This window comes from Eulemur rufifrons, chromosome 15 (genome assembly GCF_041146395.1).
Source record: "Eulemur rufifrons isolate Redbay chromosome 15, OSU_ERuf_1, whole genome shotgun sequence".
Classification (NCBI taxonomy): Eukaryota; Metazoa; Chordata; class Mammalia; order Primates; family Lemuridae; genus Eulemur; species Eulemur rufifrons.
The window spans coordinates 71667084-71680374 of record NC_090997.1 but is presented as its reverse complement, the minus strand read 5'-3'; the positions used below and the strand labels follow the sequence as shown (position 1 = coordinate 71680374).

The window sequence follows — 13291 nt, the reverse complement described above, 5'->3', positions numbered from 1 at the left end:
TCCTACCAACTTGCCTTTTCAATGCTGTGTATATTTACCTCTAACCTTAACATCAAAATTTGCATGATCCTTTTGTTAGCCAGTTGTCCGTTGGTACATAATCACATTCAATAAATATGCATCTCTTAATAGAATCAACAAGGTGTTTGGTCAAATGCCATAAGATTTCAGAGATGAAATAGGCAGTTCTCTTCTCAATAAGCTTGTTATCTCTCATATGAAATATGGTATGTGTAACTATAATAAAAGAAAGCATGTGATCAGTATAATCAATGGGGACAAATACATTACTATGAGAATTACATGCCAGAGATTAATTTTTGTTTGGTGAACGGTGGTGGGAGGAAGTTTCCATAAAAGATGCACCATTTCACTGATTTGCATCTGGAAAAGGCCGAATAAGGCACTGCATTTCTATCTGGGTTTCAGGTTCTAGGGAAACCCTATGATTGTATGGAATGTGGAGAAACCTTCATTTCCCTTGTAAGCATTCGAAGACACATGGTGACACACAATGGCGGTGTACCTTATAAATGTAAGGTGTGTGGGAAAGCCTTTGATTATCCCAGTTTATTTCGTATACATGAAAGAAGTCACACTGGAGAGAAACCCTATGAATGCAAGCAATGTGGTAAAGCCTTCAGTTGTTCCAGTTACATCCGAATACATGAAAGGACTCATACTGGAGATAAACCTTATGAGTGTAAGCAATGTGGTAAAGCCTTCAGTTGTTCCAAGTACATTCGAATACATGAAAGGACTCACACTGGAGAGAAACCCTATGAATGTAAACAATGTGGTAAAGCCTTTAGATGTGCCAGTTCTGTCCGAAGTCATGAAAGGACTCACACTGGAGAGAAACTTTTTGAATGTAAGGAGTGTGGGAAGGCCTTGACTTGTCTGGCAAGTGTTCGAAGACATATGATAAAGCACACTGGCAACGGACCTTATAAATGTAAGGTATGCGGCAAAGCCTTTGATTTTCCCAGTTCATTTCGAATGCATGAAAGAACGCACACTGGAGAGAAACCCTATGAATGTAAGGATTGTGGGAAAGCCTTCAGTTGTTCCAGTTCCTTTCGAAAACATGAAAGAATTCACACTGGAGAGAAACCGTATAAATGTACAAAATGTGGGAAAGCCTTCAGTCGTTCCAGTTACTTTCAAACACATGAAAGGTTCTTTTTATTTTTAATGGACTATTTTTAGAGAAGGTTTTGGCTTATAGAAAAATTGAGTAGAAGGTACAGAATTTCCCATATATAGCCTGTCCCCACACATGCATAGCCTCTTCGATTATCAACATCCTTCACCACAGTGATATATTTGTTACAGTGGATGGATTTCAGTTTCTTTTAAAAAATAAAATAAAGGGATCAGACTAAGGGACAAATCTACTTTCAATATCTAATAATTCTATTAGTACAAGTTACTGCATAATATCAAGGCTTATTCTATGGTGAATATAAATATAAACAAACCAAGATTCCCTCCATCACTTAATTGTCTTTGGGGGCTCTAATGCCCATTTGACTCCATATCACCTTGATGATGCTTTCCTCTATCTTTCACAATTCCTGAAGCCTTACTTCTGTACTTTCTGGAATTCACTGTCAGTTATCATTAAAATCTCTCATATGCATCACCTCATCTCTTCAAGATCCCTCCACATGATTTCTCTTATCGGAAACCTGACTCTTCTCTGTGGACACTGCTAGCTCTGGAACCTTCTCAAAAAGAGGCAATTTTCTTTTTCTGTATTGCACCCTTTGGCCTGGAGGCAGGTGAATCCCCTTCTTGATTTTCATTATTGCTTCCTTCCCATCATTCTTCCGTTTTTCATAACCCCCAGGATTTTAATCTCATGTCATCAGACTATGCTGGTACTACTCTGCCTTATTGTATTAAGATCCTAAGTCCTGAGTCACTCCCCTCATTCCTGTGCTTCTGGTCACTGTCACTTTCTTCTGTCATACTGCTGTGTAATTCTTAGTGATTAATATCCACAGGGTGACAGTTCCAGTATGCCAGGCTCTCTCATTCCCTCAACCTTCTCTCTTCCAGTAAGAATCTTCTCTGCCTTCACTCAACTACTTACTCCTTGGTCACCCCTTAAAAATCATCATTTCCAATAATTTCAGGCTCTTCATAATTTCAATTTCCAGCTTTCCATTTTTCCTCTACTACCTCCAAATTTTTTTCTAATTCTCTCTTGTAATCCTGCAACAGCAATCCTTCTCCTTCACTAGGCCCTACCTGTCATTATTTCTATCATTATCCTCACCTTCTTCCAGTCCTTAATGCCCTCCTTACCTTACTATCCCAGCTTAAATTTCATGGTTAAGTATTATGATCGCACCCTCCCATACTCTTTGTTTCCTTGTACTTTCTTGGCAAAACCAAAATGATATTATATAAAGCTCTGCTTGTACTCTGTACCTAAATCTAGCAGCTCACTTTGGTTGAGAAGAACACACAGCCATATTGACTGCTCTCACTCTAAATTCATGAGCATTCACCTCAAGTGATCCATGAACACTGTCCAGCATTAGACTATATATTTCCCTGGTTAATTCACTTTTCCTCTTCCCTTATTGCATATACCCTACTTATGCCTCAAGTCTTAAATTCCTATTAGCTCATAGGAAAATATGTTTGCCTTTATATTGAGAAAATATAGAAGAGACTTTCCACATGCTCTAAAGATTACCACATCTACCTCCCTACCTAAATGTTATATCATAAACTCTTCTTTCTTTCTAATTACTATGAATTAAATGTTTATCATCCTAGTCATGGGCAAGCCCTTCACTTGTTTACAAGATCCCATTTCTTTTCCCTTCTTCAAGACATTGTGCATTTAATTCTTTCCTCTCTCTCCTGCATCATCAATTTTTACCTCGATGATGAATAATCCTAATTTGGTATGCAAATATATTATTTTCTCCATCTTTAAAAAACTTCTACTCTTCCTAAATCTCCTATTCTACTCCTTTTTTTTACAGAAGAACTAAAAATTATTTATACTTGCCTCCTCCAGATTCATTCCTCGAATTGTGCTTTCAACCTACTAAAATCAGACTTAGGCCCCCTCTACTTTACTAACACTGTTTAATAAGGTTACTCATGACTTCGATGGGTTAAATCTAACAGTAATTAATCATTTCTCATCTTATTAAACTTTCACCAGCTTTTGCTTTAGGCCAACACTTTTTTTCATCTATACACTCATTCTTTTGGTGATCTTATCCAGTCTATGACTTTAAATTTTGTTTATGTAGTCACATCTCATGAATTCGTATTTGTAGTCTGTATTTCTATGCTGAATTATAGATTTCATTTAAATTTACTATTCTACTTTAATCTGGTGGGTATAATAGGCATCTCAAATGTAACATATTTGAAACTGAGCTCCAGATAGCTCCCTTCATGCCTATTTTTCTTACTGTCTTCTCATCTTAGTTAATGGAAACTCTGTCCTTCCAGTTGTTGAGGTCAAATTCTCATCTTTAATTCCTTTCCCTTTTCACAAATCATATCCAATATGAGATAAAATTTGTTGGGTTTAGTTTTAAAATCTATGCAGAATCTGACCAGTTCTCCATAACTCTGCTATCCATGTCACCATTTTCTCTCCCCTTGACCACAGCAACAGCCTCCTAACTTCTCTGCCATCTGCTCTTTCCCTTGTAGGTCAATTACCAGGACAGTGGCCAGAATTACCTTGTTATAACTTAAGTCAGATTACATTATTCCTCAGTTTAAAACTCACCAAAGTTTTCCATCCTATTTGGAGCAAAAGCAAATTCTTTACAATGTCCTTCAATGTCCTGAATTATCTGCCCCCATCAGCTGTCTGACTTGATCTCCTAATATTCTCTCCTGTGCTCACCCTGTGTGTGTCAAACTATAAACACAGAAGGCTGGTTCTCGCCTCAAAGCCTTTCCAATCTGCGCTAATTCTGCCTGGAATGTTCTCCAAAATAAACATATGGCTTAATCTTTCACAAGTCTCAAATTTGTACTCAAATGCCATTTACTCCAAGATTTTCCCCTTATCACTCTAATTAAAATTTCAGCCCTTCACTTTCTTTTCCCCTTTCTGGCTTTATTTTCCATGATAGTTATTAATATTAGCTAACGTGTTATAGTGAAAATAAATTATGTGAGCATTTATGCAAACTTTTATATATAAAAGAAAAAATGTGTAAATTATAATCTCAAAACTCTGTCTGACTTGAATCAATTGTTAATAAATATAGGAAGATGGTTAGACATGAAAGGCAATGGGATATAAACTGGAAAAGAGGAGTTAATGTAGATTAAGGGAAGCTAAAACAATTTCATTTCATTTAGTAGCACTAGGGCACAATTATATTTTGAGGGACAAAGATAAAAGCAGGAAACCCTCACTAATATGCTACTTTAAGAATATGAGCATTTATATCCCCTAATACACCAAAAGCTGCAAATTGATGAAATGTGTCATCCTTCCAGAAGTGATTTACAGAAAATGTTGAGAAATGGACTAATGACCATATTTGAGCTATTTTATAAGCTATTGAGAGAGACAGTTTGAGAAGAGGCTTTCGGTCATTCTTCAAGTCATACCCTAGTTGAAGAAAATGACAGAAAAATTTAATTCTGATGATGACAGAGTTGAGGAGAAGGGTATTCACCTCAGGGTGTATAACAACCCTGCACAACCACCTAGAGTTCATCTTTGCATTTAGTTCCAAACACAATTTAGTTGGTCAGGCTCTACTCCCCAGAGGAATAGAAAGTACACCAGAATTCTGTAAGAACAGTGCTATGTTTAGCACCACCCATCCTTAATGTGATTTGTTCTGTAGACATCAGCAGAACCAATTTTTTCACAACTTATAAGTATATCTCTTCACATTGATATAGAATGGCAACTTGCTCATTCTTGTCAACTTGCCTGTGTTACTCTCCTGAATCGTAATCCTGACTTTTGCAAAGGGCAAATCACCACTGAGTAGTTGATATATATACACCTATGTCTTGCATAAGTGAAATTGAGGTAATAGAATAAGTAGTAAGGGGATTGAGGCTCTTGTAGTTAGCATCCTACCTTGTAACATAGACTTTATGTTGGTCACAGAGTCAGATGGCAGATCTTAGCAAAGATTACAATGCAAGTAATCACAGAACATTGCAACAGAAGAGATTTTAGAAATCATCTTCTCCAGCATTTAATTTAAGGCCCTGAGATGTAGAATATTATTCAAGGCCAGTAATGGTTTGGGTTTTTACAAGGCAGAAATAAAAACAGTGGTTTATTTCCACTGAGAGTCCAATTTTTCTGACTGTAGCAGATTTGCCCTTGAGATGCTAAAGCCTCTTCTGGAAAGACTTAACATCTGTTTGTAGTATCAGAATATGTAGTGGGGTGTAAAAAAGGTAGAATATTCAGATTTAAGGTAATAATTTATTGTATTAGTCTACTATTGGCATAAGAAACCATCCCAAATCTTAACATCTTGTCACGGCAAGCATTTATTTTCTATTACTTGTGTGTCTATGGGTCAGGTGGGGCAGATTTGCTTCAGCATAAGGCCCAGCTGGGATGGGATTGTTGAGAGATACTCTCGTCTGTTCTATGTGTCTCTCCATTCTTTGGGACCAGAAGCTACCAAGTACATGTTCTTCTGATGACAAACAGCAGGAGCACAAGAGAGTAAATGGAAACATGCATCATCTCTTAAGGCCTTGGTTCAGAAATAGTATAATATTACCACTACCCACATTTCATTGGCCAAAATAAGTGACCAAAGGGAAGAGGCATACACATTTGCTTTATAATAATCAAGTCTTTCATAATATGTTTGTTATTTAAAAGTAACTATGCTTACTTATATAACAAGGTGAGCATTTTCTTTATCCTATGGATTTAACAACATCGCTTACCACAACTTCTTATTCCATTCATATTTCTCCTATATTTTTCCCTTTGCATATTTAAGTTACTTTTTTGTCTAAAATAAATGGATTAAAATAAAATCTATAGTTGGAAAATGAAATAAAACATAATAAATGCATCCATAATGTAATTTTAGAAAATGCATGTATATTGTTATCTATTAAAATAATAGCAATTGGGTATTAATTTTAGGAAATTCACACATTTTTTATATTCCATTGAAAGGATATTTTTATTTTTATTAAATGTGTCTTTTGTTCAATATTTAACAAGAAAGAATTTTTATTCTCTAGGCCATCATTTCTTCGAATTTGATTACTTTATATACTTTTTATTTTTCCTGAAGAAACTTCAGGCTTTGCCTACCCTCATCTCTCATCCAGCTTTCTCAGAAAGTCAGTTAATAAATGGGTTATTGTATAGAATTAAGAAGGCCACAGTTGTATTTAAGCCTTCATATAGAACTCCAAAGCCACAGCTTGTATAGCAAGACCCAGCTCTTTGTGCTAATCACCACCGACACTTTTGCTTCTAAATCATGAATGGCTTAATTTTAATATAAGCCCATTAACAACTTGGAAAAGTACACATTCTGTTGAAAATAGATTAAAACTGTCACTTATGGAACCAATCATCGGTGTATTTATTATTTCTATGATCATCACTTGCAACATGTAATGGAAATTTACCTTATTCTGAATGCAGGAATAATTTTCTACATGAACCAAGAAGCATAATAAAAAGGGTTCTGTGGTAGATATTATTAGTGCTCTGCACATAGACCCTAAAACATTTTTATGCACAATGCACAATGGTTCTTTCATCATAAAAGCCAATATCAGTATTTCTTTGTCAGGCTGCTAGAAATTGCTTTACCTTTGCCCAAATTTGCCTGGAAATTTACATATTCCTGGGGCTTTTAATCAATACCTGAAGGACACAGGAGTTTGAACAGACAATTTGGAAGTGAAATCTCCGCTATTTCCACACCCCTTCTCTCAAATTGAGCCAAAGTTAACTTTAATGGGACTTTGCTTGATAATACAACCATTTTTGTCCACTTCCCATTTTCCTACTTCTCTATAAGTAAAACACCCTTAAGATCCATTTTCAGGCATTCTCCCTATTAATTAGGTCCTGAAGCTCTTTCAATTGATAATCCCTGCATTCCTTTAGCAAGGCCTATCTTTTCTAACAGTCTTGTTGAAACTTGACCTAGTTGTTATACTAATAGCCAGGAAGGACAGATGTCAGACCTTGAGAAAGGAAATTATCAGCTTGCAAGGCATCTGCCACAATTCAGCCTTCTGTAAGATTCTCAGACTAGGAGCAATGCTGTCCTACAGCCAGCCATTCTAGCCAACCAAGAGGGTTCAATATTCTTTAGTGAATCTACCCAGATTCATTCTATGTCAAGTCTCAGAGTCCTAACTTCTTCTCTATCTGAAGCTGTGAATTTAGCCCTTTTTGTAGTTCTGCTACTCTAACCACTAAGCCTATGATTGAGACCATTGATCTCATTATAATCTGCTATTAGACTCTACAAAGCTTGGAAAAATAATGGCTCATATTAAGTGAAGCTGTGGTGCCAAAAGTGCACTATCAAAGTGTTTTGGAAGAAATATAAGGATGACCTAAGAGAGGTGAGTATTCTAGAAGAATCAGTTATGAAAGACCTAATAATCTCCATCTCCTCTCCAGGCTGATTTTTTTTTCCTCTAGTATGACTCTGAAGACACTACCTTCATTAAGGTTATAAGGAATACTTTGATGGTAGGGCACTGGCATTGTAAAGAAGCTCAGTGTGAGCTGTTCTCTCCAGATTCATATTAATGATAGAGGTTGCATTTATGAAAGTGGGCTTCCTGGTGATAATGTGTATGACAAGATTTCAGAATAGCAGATGCTAAGTGGTAGCAATAAACCTTTAAAGAAAAGGGACCCTGAATTACTGTAATGCAAACATACGGCACTAACCTCTAGGTAGTTCTAAGAAATAGAGCCCATACATTAAAGATGAGTATGAATGTACATGAGGAAGAGCACTGTACCACAGTAGCAAAAGTACATGGTAGTAAGTGCTACTATTTTTCCCCAAAACATTCTTTGATCATTTACTCACACTGCAGTTTCAGATGTGGTGTCTTTACTAGAACAGATCAACATAACTTCTGGCACTTAGTATGTAGATTTATCTACAAATGTGTCTTCTTTTTAATACCCATTAGCAAAGAGTATCAAAAGTAGTTTGAACACATATGGAACAGACAACTGTACATGTTTATGGACTTTGCTTGATAGTACACTCATATTTTGTCTATTGTTTTGTAAGTCCTAATTCTCTTCTTTCCTACCAATTTTTTTTGAGAACACTTTCTAATATATCACTATCATATGAATGTGCATCTTAAAATCAATTTATAGGGATTTCAACTTAGGACATGTTCCATGTTCTTTGGATCATTTTACAAGTTGACCTAAAACAATTATGGAAGAAATTGGGCAAAAATTGACAGGTGAAAAATTTTAAAAAAGAGCAAAAATTGTCCACTATATTATGGGATATTTCTGCTCACAGAAAACATACTCATTGTAGGGTTTTCTGTAACCCAGGCTGGAGTGCAGTGGTGTGACCATAGCTCACTACAGCCTGAATCCATGGGCTCAAATGATCCTCTTGAGTAGCTGGGACTACAGATGTATACCACCACATCTGGCTAATTTTTAAAAAAATTTTTAAAGAAGAACTCTCACTATCTTGCCCAGACTGGTCTCAAACTTCTGATTTCAAGTGATCTTCCTGCTTCAGCCTCCTGAGCAGTAATTTTTTATTTTTAATTTTTATGGAGACATAATAGCTGTATATATTTATGGGGTATATGTGAAATTATGATACAGCCATACATAGTAATGATCAACTCAGGGTAATTGAGATATCCATCACCTCAAGCATTTATCATTTCTCTGTGTTAAGAATAATACCTAATGTTCAGTAACACAATAAGGTGACTATAGTTAATAACTTATTGTATGTTTAAAAATAACTAGAAGAGTGGAATTGTTATGTTCATTGTAGGTTTTTTTAATAGAACAATAATCCCCATCGTAATGTCCTTCTTCTACATTGCCTTCATGCACCCTCAGAGATGCCTTATTTTCTTTCATTTAACCTAGCAAAAGAGATCCTGAAGAAAGAGAAAGGACTATAGAGATAGGCTTGCTGGTTTGTTGTCTTATTTAGAGACTTTTATTAAAAGATACTTATACTGGGCCTTTACCAAAGTATCGTTTAGTTCAGAATTTTCTCCCTTATCCCCTCAAAATATCCTGCATATTATAACTGGGATTAACTTACATCATTTAGGTGGGTGGCTAATGAATATTAAAATAAAGTAGAAGTTTTATAGCTTTTTGGGAGTTTCAGGTATAAAATGAGGTTGTAGTTATTTTTATAAACTAAAACAAGTTGTAAAGATTAGGCATTATCACATCATACCTGAATGTAGCCTTGATGTTTTATAACAACTCTTGCTAGGATCCAAAAAAGGTTTTTCAAAAGAGAAGGCATACTTATTTCTTTCTTTCCCTTTTGCAGTTTATGAATCTGCAGATCCAGAGTACATAGACCTTTTATTGCTGTGCACAACATTTGCGGAGTATGTTGCTACTGAATTGGACTTCAAGCTTGTATAAAAGCTTGTCCTTGCTTTTGTGACTTCATGGTTTCTTTCTTGTTCAAAATAAAAATGTGAAGACTTACCACGACAGCAATGGCAATAGTAAATCCACATTAAAGTCGTTACATTCTTTTTCTCATAAAGAATCATTTTCTCACGGAAAAGAAAATCCTTGTCTATTTCCAGCTCTGATGAACAGATAAATATAGGTCACACTTCATATTTACTTGTGTTCAGAAATATGAAATACTGGTAATTGGGCATGTAGTTTTCTTTGACAATAGTAATTCTACCTTCCTGGGAACTATTTACTATTGTTTCATTCCATTGTAAACTTCGAAAAGAGAGGTTTTTATGCTTTTGTCTATTAGTTTTGAGGGTAATGATCATCAGAGGAAAAGTAAAAAGCAAAACAAAACAAAAAACAAACAGAAAAACCCCCAAAAACTAAGAACAAAGCAAAAAAAAAAAACCAACTTTTACTGGTTGCTGCTACAACTTCAGCTACTGCCTTTGACTAAACGTTAATTTGTCAGAACACAAAAGAAAGCAACCTCTTATATTTAATCAAGAGGTAGTAAAATAGTTAGATTTTATATCATGCAATATTTACATTCAGATTTAGTTTAGTTTTTGCTTTTGCTAAAAACCCTTTTTCATTCATTACCTTATTCTTATAACCTTGTATAAAAAATAGTTACATCCATATATCAGGAAAGTTTGTGGAAGGCATGCAAATCATCCACAAAACGCAGATAAGGAAGAGGCGAAGCATGTGATGTGTTCAGCATCATTCTCTCCAAAGCAATACCCTGCTTCTGTGTAGAGTAAAGCATCTGCCTCCACCACAAAATGAGTGAAAATATCCAAGCAAAAACTCATCTTTGTTTTTCTTGCAGATTGCACAATTTATCTCCAATAACACACGCATTCATCATCACCAAAGCTCAGTGGAATAATTATGAGTATTTACTGAATAGACCATGCAAAACCATATGTTGTTGGTGGAAAGAATGTGGAAGAGATACTGAAAACTGGCACAAATAATAAGACTGCAAAGTCAGCCACTTACAGTTGAACAGTATTTGAAAATCATATATGCAAGGAGAGTGGCCTATGGCTGTGAATAGAGTCCTGGATTTCTGTGAAGTAGAGGGAGTTTGATAGGAAGATAGGGACTTCAACATTTCTGCTACAAAACACAGACTTTTTAAGAAAGAAGTTATTAAAATCTTAATATAAGATATATATGTGTGTATATATATATCAATCTATATGTATTGATCTCACTGTATCTCCTGTAATTTTCAATGTTAAAAAATTTAAAATCAAGCAGGAGTCTAAGGGGATGTTAGAAGGTAGAGAAAAGCAAAATTACATTGATGTTAAGAATAGCCTGCAAATCACTGTGAGGTAATATCTAATAGTAAAACATAATTCTTTATATTTGCATGAAAATTTTCAGTTTACAAAACACTTTTCAGTATAGTTTCTCATTTTATTCTTTCAATAGCTGCTGTTAGATATTATTATCCCCATTTTATGGAAGGTAAAATAGATTCACAGGGTTTAAAGGACTTGTCCAAATAAATGGCAAAAATTATCCAGCATTGACATCTCCTGAAATTTCTGTAGATCTAGCAAATGCACAGTAGCTAAAATATAAAAGGTAAAGACCGTCTGAATCACAGGCCTCTATGCAATGCAAATAAAATTTTTTGAGCCCCTAAGTTCAAAGATGATTGAGGACAGTAAAACAAGCTAGAGAAAAAACAAATTTCCAAGACATGGTAGGATTAGTGGCCCAAAGAAGCAGCTATAATGGAGGAAACATCCACAGCCTGAAGCAGTGCCATTGTCAGGAGTCTTATTTTCCATGTTAATTCATTTAAAAATTACAATTCTTAATTGCCTTCAATCTTTCTTAATTTTCAACCAGTTCCAATTTCTTTCAGAGAAATAATTTTAAACCAAATTATTTTAAAATAAATCACAGCGTTTAAGGAAACTTTGCCAGTTTTTGAGACATTTATGCTATCTTTATTTCTCATTATCCCTCCTGCATTCCTACATTCATCACCACCTGATAAGTGATTATCTTTCTGTAATCTGTTCCTTCAACCACCGTGTAGGCATCATAAAAGTGAAACACTCATCTTTTTATTTTCTAATACTGCTATAGCCTCTATCTAGCGGTATGCCTGATGTGAAGTAGGCACACATTAAGTATTTCTTAAATTTATTAGGAAATGACATTTTAAAATTATTTATTTATTTTTTATTGTAAAAATTTAGGGAATACAAGTGCAGTTTATACATGGATATGTTGCATAATGGTGAAGTCTGGGCTTTTAGCATAACCGTCACTGGAATAGTATACATTGTACCCATTATTTCTTGTCTCTCACCCCCTCTCACCCTCCCACCTATCTGAATCTCCAATGTCTATTATTCCATATTCTGTCCATGTGTATAGATTATTTAGTCCCCACTTATAAGTGAGAACATGTGATATTTGATATTCTGAGTTATTTCACTTAATGGCCTCCATTTTCATCCATGTTACTGCAAAAGACATGATTTCATTCTTTTTTATGACTAAGTAATATACTGTGGTACATGTATACCATATTTTCTTTTCCCAATCATCCATTGATGAACTCTTAGGTTGATTCCATATCTTTGCTATTGTGAATAATGCTGTGATAAAGATATGAGGGCAGATATATTTTTGATATAAAAATTTCTTTGCCTTTGTGTATATGCTTAGTAGTGGGATTCCTGGATTGAATGGTAATTCTATGCTTAGTTCTTTAAGAAATTTCTGTGCTGTTTTCCATGGAGTCTGTATGAATTTACATTCCTACCATATGAATTTACATTCCCTTTTTCCTACATCCTCACCAATGTCTGTCATTTTTGACTTTTTAATAATAGCCATTCTGACAGGTATAAGATGATATCTCATTATGGTTTTAATTTGCATTCCTCTGATGTTTAGTGACGTTGAGCATTTTTTTCATATGCTTGTTGGCCATTTGTATGTCTTCTTTTGAAATATGTCTGTTTATGTCCTCTGCCCACTTTTTAATAAGGTTATCTGTTTTTTTGTCATTGAATTGATCGATTTCCTTATAGATTCTAGATATTAGTCCCCTGTTGAAATATTATACATAGTTTGCAAATATTTTCTCCCATTATGTAGGTTGTCTATTCACTCTTTTGTTTACTTCTTTTGTGGTGCAAAAATTTCTTAATTGTCTCATTTGTCTATTTTTAACTCTTTTGTGTGTGCTTTTGAGGTCTTAATTATGAATTTTTGCCTATGCCAATGTCCAGAAGAGTTTTTCCTAGGTTTTATTCTAGTATTTTTATATTTTCAGATCTCACATGTAAGTCTTTAATTCATCTTGAGTTAAATATTGTGTATGGTGACAGATAAGGGTCTAGTTTCATTCTTCTGCATATGGCTATCCAGTTTTCTCAGCACTATTTATTGAATAGGATGTCTTTTCCCTGGTGTATGTTTTTGTTGACTTTGTAAAAGACTAGTTGATTGGAGGTATGCGGTTTTATTTCTGGGTTCTCTATTCTGCTATATTGATCTATGCCTCTAATCAATGTTTCTCTTTTTATGCTGGTACCATGCTGTTTTAGTTACTACAGCATT

At 34.8% G+C, this 13291-nt stretch overlaps 1 protein-coding gene across 1 annotated transcript; it reads left to right on the top strand.

Moving 5' to 3' along the window:
* The first annotated feature begins 443 nt into the window (after positions 1 to 443).
* Positions 444 to 1209, top strand: LOC138395983 (zinc finger protein 627). Its single transcript, XM_069489088.1, has one exon. The coding sequence runs from the start codon at positions 454 to 456 to the stop codon at positions 1207 to 1209; it is 756 nt and encodes a 251-aa protein (XP_069345189.1). The 5' UTR covers positions 444 to 453.
* The last annotated feature ends 12082 nt before the right edge of the window (positions 1210 to 13291 follow it).

Coding starts and splice junctions, on each gene's coding strand:
- LOC138395983 (XM_069489088.1), top strand. CDS start 454: ATGGAATGTGGAGAAACCTTCATTTCCCTTGTAAGCATTCGAAGACAC.